Source organism: Periplaneta americana, chromosome 10 (genome assembly GCF_040183065.1).
Source record: "Periplaneta americana isolate PAMFEO1 chromosome 10, P.americana_PAMFEO1_priV1, whole genome shotgun sequence".
NCBI classification, from domain to species: Eukaryota; Metazoa; Arthropoda; class Insecta; order Blattodea; family Blattidae; genus Periplaneta; species Periplaneta americana.
Genome location: NC_091126.1, coordinates 109,331,184 through 109,352,802, shown reverse-complemented (window position 1 = coordinate 109,352,802; position 21,619 = coordinate 109,331,184). Strand labels below are relative to the sequence as shown.

The window sequence follows — 21,619 nt, the reverse complement described above, 5'->3', positions numbered from 1 at the left end:
GCAGGTCGTTGTCATTACAGAAGATGTTCAAAATGTCCACCTCCTGCTTGAATACAGACCTCACATCGATGTCTCATTGACCTGCGAACACGATCCCAAACTCCAGGAGTATTGCGTATATCCTCAGAACATGCCACAATTCGATTCCGAAGGGATTCCAAATCAGGCACCAGAGACGAATAAACCAATGGTTTTAAATGGCCCCACAAGTAGAAATCGAGAGGGTTTAGATCAGGTGAGCGTGGAGGCCAAGCAATTGGGCCACCTCTACCTATCCATCGATCAGGAAACCTTCGATCCAAGTACCGGCGAGCCGTACGACTGAAGTGTGCAGGAGCGCCATCATGCAAAAAGTGAATGTGTTGACGATTGATCAGTGGAGTGTCTTCTAAAACATGAGATGAGGTATGGTGTTTTCCAGGAAGTTTATGTACGCCTGCCCCGTAAGTCTGTTTACAAGTACATGGGGTCCAACTAATCGATCACCAGTGATACCGGCCCACATGTTGAGGGAGAACCGCACCTGGTGATGAGATGGAACAGTTGCACGTGGGTTTTCATACGCCCATACATGCTGATTGTGGAAATTTGTTATGCCATCTCGTGTGAACTGTGCTTCATCTGTAAATAATACTAAGGCAGGAAAGTTCGGATTTACACCACACTGCTGCAAGAACCACTGACAGAACCTAACTCGTGCAGGGTAATCTGCTGGTGACAGGGCCTGTACACGTTGCAAATGATAAGGATACAATTGATACTCTTTCAACAGTCTCCAGACAGTCGTATGAGGAACATTGACTTGCAACGCTACCCTTCGTGTGCTGATAGAAGGAGTCATTTTCACAGCCTCCAGAATCTCCTCCTGTACTTCTGGAGTTGTAGATCTTGGTCGTCCCCTTCCCAAACCAGGAGAGTTAAATTTTCCATACTCACACAGACGGTAATGCCTTCCGCTCTGGTCATTGTCGCTGTGGGTACCTCTCCTGGTACAAACGACGAGCCAGTGCAGCATTGCCGTCCGCCTTGCCGTACATGAAGTGTATCTCTGCCAGCTCTTGATTTGAATACATGTCGCACAGTCTAACGCCTACACAAGACTGAATGTAAACTTCGCCTCGGAATGAACTGCCAGAGTGCCCTCTTAATGTCTCCTTTGACGGTAACGACCTGCGGAAAGAAAAACGTTCCGGTGAATTTCAATGTTGTGAAGGCCATAACTCGGAAATAAAGCATTTCCGGACACATGTTGTAATGAACTATTTTGATTGTCTACATGTGGGAAATACATACCTGAAATTATGCCCCGTATTTTTTAAACACCCTGTATAATTCAATGGATCACTGCGAAATTTAATGTTGTTCTTATGAAAAATGGTAAAAAGGAGAATTATCACCACGAATACAGTAATCCTTTCCTTTATTTTCTACAGAAACAACACTACATCTTGCAGTTATAAACTCAATTAGATCATTATCTAATCCTTAACAGAAATGTGACCTTCATCGTTTTTCCCGCCAACTCTTCATATCAAATCTTTACAATTCACGACGTAAAGAACGATCAATATGCCCTTTGATTTTTTGTACTTCACCTAACAAAAGTGTTCAAACTTATGAAAAGCTATTGCAGGTAATTACGTATAAATAAATGTGGAGTGTTGTTTCAAATCGTATTAAATACATCCTCGGTCGAAATTTAGTTTGAAGCGATTTTGCATAGCTGAGACGGTTTTCTTTAAGACCCTGATCTCATATTGGAGCAATTCGTATTCTTTCCCGCCTTTTTTCTATGATGAAAATTATGTGTTGGATCAAATCGTATTATGTACAACTCCCATGATGTGTCGGATCGAATCTTATTATGTACAACTTCCATTAGTTAAAATCTTAAATGGACAGCGTTGGCCAGCGTGCTGTATCTTCCCGCCATTATTGAGTTTCCAGCTGTTTACAACATTGTGATTAACAAGGTATGTACAATAGCAAAATCTGTTAAGAGCAGTAGGGGAATCAGAGAGAGGAGAGGTGGTGCCCGAAAGAGAGCACTATAATATGTAACTAAGAAGAGGGAAGTAGTGTAATTTATCTCTAATTTAAGAGCAAGTGGTCCACACCTGTGGAGTAACGGTGACCACGTCTGGCCGCGAAACCAGGTGGCCCGAGTTTGATTCCCGTTCGGGGCAAGTTACCTGGTTTAGATTTTTCTGGGGGTTTTCCTCAACCTTATATGAGCAAATGCTGGATAACTATCGGTGCTGGACCCCGGACTCATTTCACCGGCATTATCACCTTTACTTCATTCAGACGCTAAATAACCTCAGATGTTGATAGAGCGTCGTAAAATAAACTACTATAAGATAGAGCAAGGGAATCACATTACAATAGAAGTAAAAGTCAGAGACTTTATTTGGCTTCCGACTTAAATATTACAAAGCTCTTCAAAATGTACAATTAAACTGTTTATACCCGACTTAAGAGTAATTTCTCCCCCTCCAAATATTTCTCGGACAGAATTCAATAGGCTATAGGGTTTTGTACACCGGCCAATGATGAATGCAGTTATTGCGCACACATGCTGTTCCCAATAAGAAACTGCGATGATACACTGAAAAAGACTAGGCTCTTAGTCGATTTAGGCGCACATACGCTTCCTGCCAATACGTTCCATAAAATTATGAGAACAGAACCTAATGAGACACAGTCATTTTGTTTCGACTTACAGCAAATGCAACCTCTCTCGAAACTCAGCATAGGTGAAGTATATTATTCAAGACAATTAGCTTTCTATTCTCTCTGTGTAACTGGTAAAGCTTCACAGAAGCCAAATTTATTTACACGAAATGAAGCACAGACTGGACGGGTGCTATTGAAGTGGCATCTTGTGTCACTACATTTATCAGTGAATTTAATTTCGACAGTTCACCAAATGTATTAGGCTGTTCGCCGATGAATGTGGTGGACAAAATAGCATGCATGTTGTACATGCTCTTGGTCTTTGGCTCCAAAGAAAAGCACGTGCTCAGGTTTCTGAAAATCTGTTAGTTTTACCAGTAAGAGGCCATTCTTTTCTATCAGCTGACAGAGCCTTTGGGCTAGTAGAAAAGGTTTTGCGTAAGAAGAATGAAATTCTTACTCCTGAGGAGTATAAGGCGATATATGAAACAGTGGGGACAGTAAAATATTTAGGCACAGACAATATATGTAGGCACAGATTGGCATGTCAGGGATTTCAAGCTCTTGGCTAATGAATTTCATAACCTCAGTGGCATAAAAGAAATGAAAATAATAATGCTAAAGAAATGCGAGAAGAATGGGAAAGTGAATGTCACTTTTAAAATGGAACCTACATAACGATGTGACGATCCATCTAAATCGTGTGCTAGTCTGATGAAACGTGGTATGTTCATGGATCATGTCAAAGTACCTCCGAAAGTCACCACCTTGAGATGCCAAAAAATCTGATCTGCGAAACCTACTCAATAGTAGATTCGGAGACAATTGGTAAGAGGTTGATTCAGTGAAATTGTATGATTTTGTTATTAATACAAATCAGATTAGTGAAAGTTAAAACAATGAGAATGAAGAATGTTATTGTTTGCATGAAGAATCACGTATAGGTAGAATTTAAAATGTTAATGAAATTGTGTGTGCAATCTAAAGCAATCATTAATACATTTTCCAGTGTTTACCCCACATTTCATAAATTTGTTACAAAGCTTACTTACTTAAATACTGTAATACTGTATTTTAATACAAATGTCTACAACATATTTTTTATAATTCTATTATAAAGCTTACAAAAATATGTAATATTGTAATACAAGTGTTCACACATTTCGTAATTTTGTTATTAAAGTTTACTTAGATTTTGCAGTAATTGATACAAGTGTTCACACCATATTTCATAATTTTGTTATAGAGCTTAATAATATACTGATATATAAGGATTGAAAAATAAAGTATACAGGGAGGGCACAAAGTCCCATTACTCCATATTATTGTGTGTCGTGAGAATAATGGGGAACATACTGACTCTTTAGATGCTTAGGTATAAACAGTTAGTGTACAGTGGTTATTTTGTTTGTATGATTGAACTACGACCAGAATTACATCAATAGTGTGCATATTTGAGGTATTTGAGGTATTTAAGAAGGTAACGGAACTTTGTGCTCATCCTGTAAATGCCATAATTATTTAAAATGTATATTCAATGTGAGTTAGAGATCGACCCGGGTGGCCGCACGATCCAAATTATGTCTCTTTAGGCAGCTCCGTTCGAAGGGTTGCAGGTAAGAAACTCGCCGTTCCTTATCACTATTTTCCAGCAGAAAGCAATAAAAACTATTGATGTATCGTCCTACGTAGTATGCTGCTGTAAGAACCACTTCTGACAAATGACAGGGCACAATTGAGCCTGGTTTATAGATGCAAATCGTATTATGTCACAAAATCGCTTCAAAACGTATTAAATCCACTGTGTCGGTGCAAAACATATTAAGTGCAAACTTCAATTGACAATATCTTGCATTAGATTAAACAATCAGTGTCAGTGTTTATTACATTTGGTGTCATTTCACAATGCCTAAAAAGTGACATTAAGATATTTTAAATTTTTGCATTATCTTAGCCGTGAAACGTTTTTTTTTACGTTTCCTGTAAAAATTGTTTTTCTGCATTTAATACGATTTTAAACGACACTCCATCAATGTGCAGCGTGTAACATGAGCTTCACTCCATCTAATGTAGTAATAGACTTTGAACTAGCTACACATGCTGCAGTGGTGAAAACTTGGGAATGCGTTACTATTATACTCGTAGGTTGCCGCTTCCATCTTGCGCAAGCATGGTGTCGTAAAATATAGTGTGTAGGACTGGCGAAGGAGTACAAAGAAGACAGTGAGATAGGACAGTGGCTCAGGATGGTTTTTGGAATAATGTATTTGATTACAGAGGAAGTCGGGGATTTCTTAGCTATGGAACTGGCTGGGGTAAAACCGATAGTTACTAGACTTGAGATATTCGCAGATTATTTACAAGAAACGTACATCTCCGAAGATGCAGTTTTCCCTCCTACTGTATGGGCAGCCATTACTGCATTCACTTCTCTCACAACAAATGGCTGTAAATCATTTCACTAGCATTTTAATGTCAGTTTTTACAGCAGTCATCCATCATTGTATAAATTCGTGAATCAACTTTTGGACATACAAACTGAGACTTATATTAAACTGCAAAGCAATGAAGGAAGAAAGTAAGCGAAATTTCAATAAAAAAGTCAGCCAAATGCAAAAGAATCATATTTTGTAAATTGTGCAGTTTCCGGATACGATTAGTAAAACCCTCCTGAATCAGTGTGCATTATCCGGGTAGGATTAGTGGATCACTGGAAAAGCGGTGTGCAGTTTCCGCCTACCCGCCTGGCCAGCTCGGTCCCCAGACCTAACACTATTGAATTTCTTTCTCTGGGGCTGTATGAAGGAGAAAGTGTACCAAACGGAGATAGCAAGCAGAAAGGAGCTAGTTGCAAAGATTAACACGTCTGCAATGGAGATATATCAGCACGGATGGATAATGTGCAGCGAGAGGTCAGACGGCATGCTGAAGCGTGTCTTTGTGCGAGATGGGAATATTTTGAGCATCTGCTCTAGACAACTGACAATTAGCCTACCTTCTCTCAAGCAAACAGATCCATTAGGTTAGGAATCAAATGGGGATAGATACGGTACGTGATATTCGTGTAACTCGGAAACGGGGATGAATATTGAAAAAGTGTATTAGGATTTTTTGTTGCAAATAAGGTCCTGAATCACCTCCTTAAGGATTGACCTGACTTTTTTTTATACATCCTGTAAATTGAATAACCACGTTTGTGTGCAATAGGAAAGTGAAAAATTCGCGAAGAAAAAATAAATAACTAATTTTTTCGTGCAATTCTTGGATATTTACGTTACGTGGAATGTGGAAACATACGAGGCTGAGTCAAAAAGTAGCCATGATATATAAATAAAAAATCAGACTCACATAATAGATCGCAGTACTAAACAAATATATAACATCTGTATAACAGGAACACTTGCACTGAAAGTAGTGGGGACTATGTTGGAAAGTGAGGAAGTGTTTGTAGTGTTACTGTACATATTCAACTAACAAAACAAGTATTAAGGTTAATTTTTGACTCTCACTCGTTGTGCAATATGCACATAAGTATAACAAATATCCCTATTACATTTTTTATATAGTATATTTTTCGTACACGTTCATAATATGGTTTTACAATACCATTGTTTATGAACTTGTGTATCACACCGGAAACTAGTAACCATCTAGGTTTTTGGTATCAATTTATAATACTTACTTAATCCATAACGCTCATTGTATGTGTTATATTGCTGCTGATAATTGATATTTCTGTGTTGCCAGGCCATTGGTGTTCTAGGATCTCCATGATCCAGTGGCCTTGGTCTTGGTGCCCCAGATTGTCTTTTCTCCATTACGATTCGTAAGATCTGAAATTAATATCAGTAACTTGTGATAATAGTATTTAAATTCAATTTTTGGCTCTTAATTCTTCAATGTTAAGGTCATTAGTTTTTTTTACCTAAACAAATCTAACTTTATATATATATATATATATATATATATATATATATATATATGAAGAGTTCGCGGGAAAAACGATGAATGTCACATTTCTGTTAAGGATTAGATAATGATCTAATTGAGTCTATAACTGCAAGATGTAGTGCTGTTTCTATAGAAAATAAAGGAATGGATTACTGTATTCGTGGTGATAATTCTCCTTTTTACCATTTTTCATAAGAATAACATTAAATTTCGTAGTGATCCATTGAATTATATAATGACATCAACCTTAACAAAACTGTGACATTCATCGTTTTTCCAGCGAACTCTTATACATACATACATACATACATACATACATACATACATACATACATACATACATACATACATACATACATACATACATACATACATACATACATACATACATACATACATAGAAGGTGGAAGTGAAATAACCTTACAGATTCAAAAGGACGATAAGGTACACTGAAAGGAATAGGAGGAACTGTATATCACGTGATTAAATGCACGATTAGTTAGAAAATTAAGTTGGAAATTTCAAAGTTTCAGCAGTCTGGCAACATCGCCGATAACATCGTCGTCTTTCTTCTCATAGTAAGTATATATAAGAGGTCTGTCTCAGTACGCATGTCTCCCTTTCTCGCTACGACGCACAGTGGTTCTAAATACAAATCTAGCAGGACAAAATTAATAACGCTCCTCATTTCTAGCATATTTTCATAAAATTTTGTATACAGGTTACAAATGGCATTTTGCATTTGCGTGTAAAGTCTGATTACGATTGGATAAAATAAACCACCCTTTTGCAGGGGTTGAATTTTAAAGAATTATAATAATTTTACAAAACTGATTTTCGCTGGGATTGGAACGAAATCACAAATGCATTATATATTTTCTATTTGATTTTAATGTGTGGAAGAGTTAAAAATACACAACAGTCGTACATATTGAGTCAAATATCATTTAATTTTTTTTAATAAAATAGCCTACATATTATTACAATTTTAACAAAACCGCTAATTCTGGTTAAATAAACCTACATTTGAAATATTTATAGATATTTGAGAGAGTTGTAACTCTATTACTTATCAAACATCATCATCATCACCATCGTGATCCTGGAGCAGTCTCAATAAGTCTACATCAGAAGATACACTTTTTATACTCTTTTGGCGGTAGATCCGAAGAATGCTTACCATCGGGCCAGAGGAAATTCCATCAAATCGATCGTCGTATTGGCTCTACAAAATTTGCGCGCGTGATAAGCTTATTCCCTGAAATTCTTGTAATCTTTATTTCGGACTTCTTGGGGTTCCTCGGAAATCATCGCAACAGAAGCACGGCTTCCTTTATCAACTGCGCACCATGGGTAAGTATTTTATGCACACTTTGCGGCATGTAATATCACTTATATTTCTGGATGTATAATTCTACAGTGCCCAAACAGTATTTTTTCAAACTCTCCAATATCAATACTGTACCCACTGGTGATTGTTTTAAGCAGTGGTCGGCAAAGTTTACATCATATAAAATGCAGCCCGCAATACAAAGCGAAGGGGAATGTAGGAGAGAAGGATATCCAGATTGCTTAACGTTGAATGAACAAGTGTTGGCTAAGGGGATGGAAATCATGCCTTACCCCTCCGCCCTGCTTGTATATTAGCCTAAGGGGCTAATTCGCGAGTTACGAAAAGACGACCACTGGTTTTAAAGATGGTTCCAAATCACTGAATCAAGCCTTCATCTACGCCAGTAGTTTCTGATGCCAAACCTGGATCTTCAAAGAACCTCTGCGCGTTAATCCCGTCATTAGTCGTACCAAATTCTGGTTTGGGAATGTCGACAAGAAGTCCCATTTCTTTACGTAAGCGATCTTGTTTTCTTTTCTTTCATTCATTTTCATGATCCTTTCTGAGTAAAAACTTAACACTTGCTTTACAATTTCTGCTGGATCAGGCCTGTATGTTGATCTCAAATCCATTTCTGCGACAAGAGCAATCTCATCAACCTAGTGTGTTTCCACAAAAGGCTTCAGCTTCATCTTCTGACTTTTCTCAGTACATTCATGAAACGGCTTTTGTGGACGATTTTTGTTTCTTCGTTGCTAGATACAGTCTATTAAAAAAAGAAGTCATTTTAACACTTAACCAATCCTTGTATTTCCTTAAGAAAATTTTTTAATACGTAGAGGGAATTAGTCCATTGCTCTTTAAGTTTCATTCAGAATTTAGCACTTTTTTCTGCACTAATTTACGACCATGTCCCTCAGAATCTCCTAAACCATTTTAATTAATACATACTCATACGCACAGGCTAATCTTCTTAAAATATTATTTTCATTTTACGAAATGTCAACTAGTTCTCTTCTTGAAATTCCGTCCACCATCACTAAAATATAAATAAAAGGAGAAGGTGGTTGAAGTTGGTTATAAAACCTTTATAATTACATACCTAAATGACTAATGTAAATGCTGAACCTGCTCTGACAATGGCCTTTTGTGGCCTTTGCTTTTGCGGGCCTGCTACAGCAAATAAAATTTAAAAATTTTCATGGAACACTTCTGTGTATTAATGAGTATTATAACTAAATAACACAATGTTAAAGTTCGAAAATGCACTAAAAATGTAGGGAAATACCTGTAGTTTTTTTTTCATCGAAGCTCGAAGGGGATTGGCAATATATTATATCTTCACACATCGATGTTCCGAAGGTAACTTGCCGGACGATGCTAACGAGAATAGAATGTCTGTGCTGAACACTTGACTTCTACCTGCTCCTGCGCAGACCACAATTATTTTTATGGAAAACTGAATACGAATCGTAGATACACGACTATTTAGGATTATAGAACTGCAGTATTTATATTGTTTTGAAGCTCAAACTTTTATACCTTTTGTCCAGTCAGATTTGAGTTTGGAACCACTGTGCGACGTTGCAATCTGCTCGCATCGTTAAGTGGTTTGAATTTATTGGTTTTTAAATTAAATGTACACGGAAACCGTTCACGCTATTGAAATACGCCAGAAGAATAAATAAATATTAGATTTTCTATCGATATAGACAAAAATCATGCTCCTACTCGCAATAGTACCGAATAAGAGTGTGTTAAATATTTTGGGAAAAACATTTTTTTTTCTGACGAAAACTATGGACTTTCCATCAATATGATATTATACTTTCATGTTCCATACAACATGAGCTATTCGCTCTGAAACTCTTAAGGATTATTTCACTTCCAATTTGTGTAGTCCTTGTGTGCTCAAACATGTTACGAGAAACATTCACAATGTTTAATAATAATAATAATAATAATAATAATAATAATAATAACAATAATAATAACAATAATAATATCATTATAGTATATTATTAGTAGATCTAGTATTCTAAACTATATGTCCGTAACCTACAAAACGCACGAATAATCATTATACTATTGCGATCATATCGCATCATCCTATTAAAAATTGCATTTGATCTTTCTGCAACTAGAGAAAAAATAAGAGAACTGAAGCCCGATAGTCCTTTCCCTATAAAAAAGACATTGTGGCTGCATATCCTGTTTATTGCGTACGATACCTAGTTACAATACTTATGGTTAAAAAGGCAATATCCACCTTCGACAAAGATCCTTCTTTTTTTATTCGTGCACAAAGTTTCTCATTTAGGTTCATGAACATTCAATTTACTCATATCCATATTCTGCATACTGAAGATTTCCCCATCCATCTCTTAAGGGGAATAGATATGTTTACGCTATTATTTATTGTAAATTAAATTAGATTATGAGGTAAGAAAATACTGAATTATATTAAATTATACTAGGTTATACAAAATAATATAAATATAATTTTGACACGCACAGAAAACCAACAAGCGGGATAACGTAATGAACCGTAGCATATGACATAATATAGCCCTGTGCCGCATGGAACGCTCCTGCCATCTAACGGTAAAATTTCGCATAAGATATCCCTATTGTAGTCAGCCGGTGTGAGTTCGGGAATGCGCGTAGCTTGAGGGTTAGCGCAATAGATCATGAAAGTTCGCAGTGCTGGGTCATAGTGCTTCCTCCAGACAATTCCATTCCATACTGTATGTACAGACTCAGAAGACCCAGAAACAAAATTTGGGCTAGTGGTCCAAATTTTGTTTCTGGGTCTGTACACGCAGGCAGGTAGAATATTTGTGGGGGGACAATTGAACGATAATGTATACAGTGCCCGTGCTCGAACTTAGTGACTATACCTGTTCTAAAGAACAACACATACACCAAAATTTTATTCACGGCTTATGATCAGATAATTTATTAATGCACTTGCGGGTATATGGTATGTATTTTTTAGTAGGTTATTTTACGACGCTTTATCAACAACTTAGGTTATTTAGCGTCTGAATGAGATGAAGGTGATAATGCAGGTGAAATGAGTCCGGGGTCCAACACCGAAAGTTACCCAGCATTTGCTTATATTGGGTTCAGGGAAAACCCCGGAAAAAACCTAAACCAGGTAACTTGCCCCGACCGGCAATCGAACCCGGGCCACCTGGATTCGCGGCTAGACGCGCTAACCGTTACTTCACATATAGTATGTAGCCCCGACTATTGAAGTTACCTAAATTATTGTAAAATAACAATGAACTATACATGTTTCACTAACATCCATTAGAAATATGGATAGTAGGCAGAAAGAGCGTATGGAGTCAATATTTAAAACGCTCACGTGATGATTAATAATGTAATGAGCACATGCATCAACGTCGGTTAGTGTAACAACCGGTTAAAATTGTCCTGGTTAAGAATTTTTATGGTGCATCGACCTCGGTTAGGACATGAACAGGAGGTTAACCATGGTAGACTCTAACCGGCTATATTCGAGAGGTTAAAGAAGATAAGTAGTGATTAGCAGGCCTAGTACAACAAAATGGCGATGAGATATAAAGCTGATTATTTCGAAGACGATTAGTATCGTATTTAGATAGGAATGATGGTGAGCGTGAAGTTTTATTAGTGGAAAGAAAATTCTTACGAGATGACACAAAATTTCAGAAGGGATTTCATTTATCACAATATATCGTGTCATTTCTGCTGCAACAAATGGATCACTTGGAATAACCCACAAACATTCCTATTCCTCCCATGAATTATTGTTTACATTACGATTCTATACAGGATTTCACGTTAAGAAAAAAGCATTGAATATATGGGGGCTGTTCCCATCAACTATTTATAAATAATGTTTTCTTTAGAATTAGTAATTAATTAGATTCTTTTAATTAATGGTACACAATTTCATTGAGAACTAGAGCTATTTCATGTGCTAAAATATTGTTACACTTCTTAAATTGCCATATATTTAATTTACGAATAACGGGACTCCCTTGCCAAACATATCCACTGTGTACTTCAACAGACAAGTAGGGGCGGTACAGTTCAGGCCAAGATTTCACACTGTTAAAATAAGTAGGCCTATAGTCCCGCGCCGTGGCGTTGTGGTCTAAGGCATCCTGCCTGGAACTCGCGTTACGGAATCCGCACTGGTTCGTGTCCTCACGGGGAAAGAAATTTTCTCATGAAATTTCGGCCAGTGTATGGACCGGTGCCCACCCAGTATCGTGATGCACTTGGGGAGCTACGATAGGTAGCAAAAATCCGGTTACGCAAACCAGCTATAACGGCTGGGGGGCTCATCGTGCTAACCACACGATACCTGCATTCTGGTTGGATGATCGTCCACCTCTGCTTCGGCATGTGTCCGTGAGACCAGCAGCCGGCTGGTCGGTCTTGGCCCTTCGTGGGTTGTAGCGCCACGGATTATTATTATTATTATTATTATTATTATTATTATTATTATTATTATATAAAATAAGTATAACATTGTCTGCGATGTTTGGAAATATATGTGTAGGCCTACTGCATGCAATATGTTATAATTAGACCTCGGATTTTAAACTAAATGTCAATTTTTTTCTGCAGGAATAAACTAACACTGCTGAAATAGCTTCAAGTTCAAGTTTTACACAAAATGTTAACATTTGGTATGGGATTCATGATGCGTAAAATACCTTTTTTCCCCCATTATGAGTTATTATAAAGTTTTGGAGTAGGAAAATAGCTTTTTATTTTAGCAGTAATAGCCTTTATTAAAAATAAATGTGTACAACTATCAGCTATTTGGTATTTGTTTTGGAGGATTGATTCGGGACTCTCAGAATGAGGATGTTGAAGTGTATTGCAACGGGAGAACTCCGAGAAAAAATCCGCTCGCCCGCATTGTCCACATAAATTTCTTTCTGGCTCATTGTCAGATGGAATCGAACCCGGTTCGGCACGTTGGAAGGAAGGTAGGCTAAAGGCTGGTCCACAATAAACCGGGAAAGGAAATGATAATGAGAACGGAAATATTGTTGAAATAAATGTATTTAATATTATTTCCGTTCTCGTTCTCGTTTACGTTCCCGGTTTATTGTTAACGAGCCTTAACCAGTCCGACACGGGCGAAACATTTCTAGTGCAGCAATGAAAGAGGAAGTTCTGGCTGAAAGAAATTGTAATAATTTGGTTGCAGGAATGAAAAAATTCCCGGAAAGTAACAGGTTTTTTGAGCACTTGAGCGGGCAGTAAGAATACAAAAGAACAGTGTTCCGTGTAAGATAGAACCATTTAATAAGAGCAAAACTAACAAAAGGTAAAGTCTCATAACAGAAAATTTAGTCTTATATTATGATCATTGATCATTACATCCTGCAAAGCCAATTATGAATAATGTGTTAATAAGAAATTAATTACGTAGTTTAATTGTAATATTGAGATGTATGTATCAGCAGCCATACAGAGCAATGAGGCCAATGAATTCACTAATAATAAGTTGATTATTCATAATTTAAGACATAATAAAATGAAGTTCCTACCCACAATAATTTTTACTGTCTTTATCACTGTATGGCATGATACTTAATATTCACTAATGATTTGCATCGTTTTAGTCATTGTAGTTGGAGTGGGTAAAGATATTTAGGTGCCTAAAATCGTATTTCCAGCTGCCTAAAATTGTATTTTAAGTGCCTAAACCCTATTTTAATGTCTATTTTTATTTTTTATTACCTAGTTCAGGTATCCAAAAGTTGGTTAATGGCCAAAATGTCCAAAGTTTAATTGTAACGTATATAAAACATAATGTAATTTTTTTTTTCAGAAATCATTATGGCATCACTAGGTTTTTTCAATCATTTGGACTCGACATGCCTATTTTGTGCGATAAAATGTACGTGTTGGGAACAGAGTGAGACAGAGATCACTCTTTCTTCAAACGGAGGCACCTTGCGGCAACAGTGTACTAAGTAAGGCCCATAACATCAATGCTTTTTTTTTAACGTGGAATCCTCTATATGCAACTGATATTTTCAGTACCCCTATTTCAAAAGCGATAACAGGACTCCTTTCCTAATTTGCAGGCTGAATGAAGAGAGATTACAGATAGATCTTAGGATATTACATACTTCCCTGTTATAATTGGGTCCCTGGATTGTACACACATTCCTAGTAATCTTCTTCATACATTTTCTTTTTGGATATTCCATTTTCTTTAATATAACATATTAAGTATTCCTCGTACAGTGCAACCTCTCTAACTTGGACACGTATGGTTCAATAAAAATTGTCCAACCTACCGGGGTGTCGAAAGTAGAGGGAAGTAGAATATGTTTAATATGCAAGGGAAAGTAAATTACTCTACATATTATTAAGGAACTACATTATAAAAACACTTTATCATTTAATTCGTCTTTAACAGTTTTGCGAATTCTTTTTCTTTCTCCGCTGAAATTTTGTTCCCATGTTGTTGAGGTACTATCATTGCTAATGTCTGAAACTGATTTAGAAATTCCAAATTCTTCTGCAATTTTCCTACAACTAACACCATAACACATACGATCAATAACTTCATTTTTTCCTTTCAATGTTTAATTCACCAAGTCACGCTTACTCATATTGAGGCACTGTACAAACTGTTCAAACTGACTCTTACATGTAAACATCACAACAGAGACTGATTTCTACACTGCAGGCCTACTAAAATAATTTCGCATCATAAAGTTTACTGTTATGAAAAATAATGGTCCAACACTCCATACTCAAATTTAACCACAATACAGTTGCGAAAAGAACAAAGTGAGTAATTCCAGGAATGTAGAAAGATGTTCAGCGTTACAGTACTGTACAAGGAAAACCCTTCTCATTCCACTGTGCTAGTAGTCCTCGTAAAACACAAGGGTTCAACGAAACAACTCTAAACAGCAGGAATACACAATAGAATAAGAGAATCGTTCAAGAGAACATAGAGAATATATTGGACATGGAAAATCATAGAAATTTATCCGGTTCAAAGAAATGTACGTCGAAAATAATGAGGTGTCTAACACACAGGGATGTTCAAATACAGAGGTTTCTCTGTATTTAAATCTAGTAATGAAATCTATCAATATTACAGACTGACATTGGGATATAATCATTTTTGCTTTTAACTTCCCATTTTGCTCGATTCTAACCTAACAGCACTGAAAAATTAATAAATGCAACCCGTAAACATATCGGCGCTCAAAGGCAAACAACTGCAACGTGAAAATATAGGATACATATGTTTTGATGTAGAATGGAGTAAACAGTCATTTAGACATTGACTATTATCTTTGCAGAAGTTTGGATGCTTTCCTTTCTCCATTTTGTAGAAGCACTGTACACTGACGTTCAAAGATAACTGACACTAGTTATCGATAGTGATCGATAATTTGTTGGTGTAAGTGTAGATTCCTTAGTTACTACTTCTATGAATAATAATCACTGTTGTCATTCGTAGATAAATATGCCCGTGTTATAGAATTTGATTTTTCATCCCCATCTAATGATTGAAAACAACACTGAGTTTGGCTGGAAACCGTTGATATTTTCTATTAGAAGAATAGTTTATGCTTAATGTACACCAGTCTTGCGATGGTGACTAATAATTGCGAGCGAGACCTATTTTATGCCCGCTGCGCGCGCGCGGAGCTCTTTTACCTGTAAACATTGCTAAAGGATGTACAGATCTTAGAACACAGCGCATCATGACGGAACGGAAGCGCTGAAAGCTTTCAAGGAAGAGTGGAAGATACAATATTTATGCTTCGAACATGATGATGAAGTCCAGTGTTTGTTGTGTAAAAAAAAAGTATATATATCATTTGCAAAAAAAAAAAAAGCAACATAAAACGGCATTATGAGAAGCAACATAAAAATAATATAGGCATTATTCAGGAGAAGAGAGAAATAAATTCATTTCGGAACTGACATCGAAGATAAATTAATTTACATTCCTTTTATTTCTTTATTTTAAATGTATTGTTGATGTTTTATTTGTTGCTTGTTTCTGGATATTTACTTTTATTAGACTGCTTCTTTAATTTAGAAATAATATTTTATCTTTGATTGCACTTTAACTTATACTATTACTAAGCTCAAAATGCTAATTCACTTTTATTCCAATAACTATTTTCAGGATTTTGAACAAATATCAACTATACATTTTGAAAACTTTGATACAAGGAGCTTTTTTAGTAACGTCAATATAAAATATAAAGATATAATTTCAAAACTATTATACCTAATTGCACCAAATTTTGTACAGATGATATTATTATAGATCTGTTTATATAGTTTAAATTTCACAAATTTTAGCCGAAATTGTGGAAGTTTTAATTTTTTATTTTATTTTATTGGGTTATTTTACGACGCTGTATCAACATCTAGGTTATTCAGCGTCTGAATGAAATGAAGGTAATAACGCCGGTGAAATAAGTCCGGGGTCCAGCACCGAAAATTACAAAGCATTTACTCGTATTGGGTTAAGGGAAAACCCTGGAAAAAAACCTCAATCAGGTAACTTGCCCCGACCGAGATTCGAACCCGAGCCACCTGGTTTCGCAGCCAGACGCGCTGACCGTTACTCCACAAGTGTGATCTGAAAGTTTTAAAAATCATACATATCCCTTTAAATGATTGACCCCAAAAATTACGATGGCTCTCAATATCTTAATTTAATCAATTTGTTTTTTTCGTGTTACGTGCATCTCACAAATCACTCTAAGAAAACTCATTACATAATCACTACTGGACAGTAAGGACTACATTTTCACTATCACATAATCAATATACTCTATTTCAATCAATATTGCCATTATTATTTTTTTAACAAATACTCAAAAGTACTTAGAGATCACACACGTCGAGCAAGTAGGCCCTATTAGTTTCTCCTAACCAATGAAGTGAAGTATTTACATAATAAATAATTGCTTTTAACAATAAAATGGCTTGCATACAATTAACTTTTCCTATTTCTCATTTTGTTCGTAAAAAAAACCCCTTCGCTTTGCGATTTGTTTATATATGTACATGTATATTAAATAACTTAGTAATTAGCTCTATTACATAGCCAGAAATTTAGTAACGCAAGTTATTGTAAAAATTGCTGCCTTTATTCGATGTGCTATATATGCATGTACATCCCTGTTGTCTACGTTACGACGCTACGTAGTGGATGCGCTATGCGCTCGTGAGCAATGTCGAGCTCTTCTACCATAATTGGGAGCTAATATCGTCTCATCCCTGATGTACACAATCATTTTACCCGACACTTTTTAACTGCTCCCTATAATAGTGCGACTTATTGAGAACTAGCGCAACTGTTTCAAAGTTTATCAATGTTTCATACCTTTGGTTTTGACTTATCCCGTTGTTAGAAAGTTCGCTTACACGATCATAAAATCGTAGGTCGTATACCTTTGAACGTCAGTGTACAATCACATACTTTATCCTCCTTGAATGAGTATCAGCTAACCGTGATTAAGCGACCTATGATTATGAATTGTGCACAGAAATTACATTTTAACCATGGTTACTTTTTACCGTGGTTCCGCAACCCACGATTACTATATTTTTAACTGACGTTGATGCACGTGACCATGAGCGGCGAAAATATGTGAAGAGTTATTTTATGTTATTTCTTATTAGTTCCGACAGTTAAATCAAATTAAATTAAATTAATGAGAAATCTTATTTTCTGACACAATATGCCTGACACAGTGTTTACAATAGCTTTGCCCTCCTTCATCCGAAATGCCACTCATGATACAGAACAGAATTTTAACGATGTTTTGTAACTCATAATGTCGGAATAGACTATCTTTGCACAATGCGCAGAATTTTGAGCAAATACTGATCACTTCTGATGTAACTCATCGTTTAAACTTCTTGGCTTCAAGCTTCTTTGAATGAAATACTAGCGGGTACAAGCCTGACTCATTAATGTGATTGCAAGTTTTTCAAAGGGTTTCAATACAATAGACCCTTTTAAAGTCTTTATAAGTTATTAGTCTTTCTTCATCTGATGGTATATTGAAGTCATCGGACTCAAGATTACTTAGCTTGTTTTCATGACACCATGTTCTTTGACTTGAAAACGTGGTTGTAAATTTCTAGCCCGTTTTACCCTAACATTGATTTGTACGTACGCAAGTCTTACTTCATAATACGTTACATTGAAGCTCCTAATATGTGAGGAGCTTGGTTTTGTATTGTAGTAACCTATTATCTTTAATAAGGTTTTCATCTCTGTAAATCTCCATGGATGAAAATTGTACTATTGGTACGTGTGAGCCTCTTATAACAACGTTGATTCCACCAGTACTTACTTACAAATGGCTTTTAAGGAACCCGAAGGTTCATTGCCGCCCTCACATAAGCCCGCCATCGGTCCCTATCCTGTGCAAGATTAATCCAGTCTCTATCATCATATCCCACCTCCCTCAAATCCATTTTAATATTATCCTCCCATCTACGTCTCGGCCTCCCCAAAGGTCTTTTTCCCTCCGGTCTCCCAAGTAACACTCTATATGCATTTCTGGATTCGCCCATACGTGCTACATGCCCTGCCCATCTCAAACGTCTGGATTTAATGTTCCTAATTATGTCAGGTGAAAAATACAATGCGTGCAGTTCTGCGTTGTGTAACTTTCTCCATTCTCCTGTAACTTCATCCCGCTTAGCTCCAAATATTTTCCTAAGCACCTTATTCTCAAACACCCTTAACCTATGTTCCTCTCTCAGAGTGAGAGTCCAAGTTTCACAACCATACAGAACAACCGGTAATATAACTGTTTTATAAATTCTAACGTTCAGATTTTTTTACAGCAGAATAGATGATAAAAGCTTCTCAACCGAATAATAACGCGCATTTCCCATATTTATTCTGCGTTTAATTTCCTCCCGAGTGTCATTTATGTTTCCACCAGTAACGACCTTAATAATGCCATCAGATGGAATTGCTGCCGGTGAGATCTGTTTGGTTTGTCTGAGTGGCCCAAGCCTGGTTCATTGAATAAGCACTGTATGAGGCTGCATGGTATTTAAAGGGGATGATCGTTTTTGGTCACCTTATGTGTCTATCTATTTTATAACATTACAACATGGACCACTTTGCTATAGCTAGTATAAGCTCTTGCGGTACGTATATGTAACAATATTGTTTCCTCATGTAACAATTTTAACAATGTCATGAGACTAAATTCCGATCAATAAGATTAGTTATATTAAGATGTATCTTTTTGTACACATATATACCATATATGATATTACTTATCTCTGACCTACCAGATGGTTCAGTAAAGCAAGACATACATCTTAGCTGACCCGAAACTGAGTAGGCTAAATTTGCATTGTAGTGGCCAGAGGAAAAAATACCTCTGGGAAAGCAAAGACGTAGATGAGAGAATAATATAATAGTGGATTTGAGGGAGGTGGAATATGATGGTAGAAAATGGATTAATCTTGCTCAGGATAGGAACCGATATCGGGCTTACGTGAGGGCGGCAATGAGCCTCCAGGTTCTCTAAAAGCCATTTGTAGGTAAGTGGTCTATTAATTCTTTAGATGTCTTGTTCTCTAACCACTTTAAAAACATTTTACATCATATATAAACTGATGGTCGGAGTTCCGGCCATCGATATTATAATATTCAATTAGCTCTTTAGATCTCTTGTTCTCTTACCGTAGCACTGAGATATCCTATTGACCTATCAATGGTCAATCTAAAGTTGTCAAAGAAACCATACCAATAGTTGTCTTTGATCTGCTTATAACATATATTGTCTAGACTAAAGTTAGAAGCCTGTGTCAGAATTCTGACACGGCTTTCAATATGAGATTAGTTCTTTATTAAACTCATTATATTTCCATTTTCTAAACTCTTTACCAGAATCTTGACATAGTTTAGTAGAACTGAAGTAACCTGTTGACTGCCTCTGGCTGCAGTGCAAGCATTCGGGGCTCTCTTCCATACAAGAAAAAAACTGTTGACTTAACAATGACCAATTTAAAGTAATTTAATTGCTCACTTCGCTACTAGCAAATCTTATCTCATATGACACAATTATGTTACCCGAATTCGATTCTCCAAAATTTTTATTTCAAATGTGTAATTGATAGGGTAAACATTGGTAATTTCCTGGCAGTGGTTATTTTGTGATACCTTTTCTTTGCTCTTTCGTGAACTAACCAATGGTGTTTCGAGATTCAAATTTCCGCCAAGGGATTGCATATGTTGTCCAGTTTCCAGAAACATACAGCTACGCTCTGTGTGACTATTGTAGCTGCTTCAGTGAGCTTTTATGTTTGGAGAGAGCAAGTTAGCGTCGACTTCTCAGGCGTACAAATTTTGTGGATGTTTGCAATTACATTACAGGCTTATTACTAAAGTTAAGCATATGATATTTGGTACAAAGATTTATTATATCTTAATGATATTTTAGGAAATGTTTTTGGAATTTTAGATACAGCTGTAGTCGCCATATAGGCTTAGCTTTACTGATAGAAATCTTAGCTGTTTGAGGCGAAATTTTGTTGAGCATTAAGCGTTACATTTTATACTATTTTAAAAATTGTATTACAATATGAATTTTAGAAATCTGAAGATAAGATGTGATAACAAAAAAGAAAAGGGGCACGCAATGGGTTCAGTGTAGCTTCTGTTTGATTTGTTATCATGCTAAGTGTCAATGATAAGTGCTAGATGACTTACTTGCAAAAATTGTGCCAGGAGATGAAACATGGCTCCACCATTTTGGACCGGAGATAGAGGCAGACAATGGAGTGGCATCACACAAATTCACCAAAGAAATAGAAATTCAAAAGTGCACCTTCGGCAGGAAAAGTTATGGCTACTGTGTTTTTCGATTCAGAAGGACTCTTGCTTATGGACATCATGCTACACGGAACCACCATTAATTCCGACGCGTATGTGGCATCTCTCAAGAAACTTCAAGCTCGACTGAGTGGTGTTCGACGACATCGGGAGAAGCAGGATGTTCTGCTATTGCACGAAAACGCACAGCCATATGTCAGTCACAAGACCACAGACCAGATCAGAAAATTCAGATAGATAACACTGAAACAACCGCCTTACAGTCATGAACTGGCACCGTGCGATTACCATCTCTTTGGTAAACTGAAGGATCCCTTCGCGGAACGAGGTTAGAAGATGACTCCCTTGTGCACGCTGCTAAAGAGTGGCTCAGACGTGTTGGTCCAGACTTTTACCGTGCTGGTCTACAGGCCCTCGTTCCTAGGTTACGTAAGGCAGTTGAAAGGGACGGGGATTGTGTGAAAAAGTGACATTTTGTTCCTAAAGGATGTATCTATCTACATTCTGTGAAAATAGCAAAGCTGTAGGATAAAAATATAATTTTTAAGCAAATGTTATGCATTACTTTTGGGGTTACCCTACTAATATAGACTATAGTAAAGTCCGTAATAAAAGTGTTCACCCTTTCAGGGCAAAGAAGATGCCTTTACAATTTCAATTATTACTTTGATTTCATTCTTATTATGTGTTGATATGTATTTCTATGTTTTCTTGCTATGAATATTAGACGGAATTACTATGTTTGAAGTCTTGTAACAATAAATGAGAATTCCATTTG

The 21,619-nt window shown here is 36.5% G+C and overlaps 1 protein-coding gene across 4 annotated transcripts in view; it reads right to left on the bottom strand.

The window, feature by feature from the left end:
- The window catches only part of LOC138707947 (uncharacterized), a 531,488-nt gene that overhangs the window by 228,607 nt on the left and 281,262 nt on the right, over positions 1–21,619 (bottom strand). For all 4 annotated transcript variants that reach the window (XM_069838011.1, XM_069838012.1, XM_069838013.1 and 1 more), the window contains one exon: positions 6,359–6,509. In XM_069838011.1, coding sequence (XP_069694112.1) covers positions 6,359–6,509 — 151 coding nt within the window. The remainder of the gene's footprint in view (positions 1–6,358; positions 6,510–21,619) is intronic.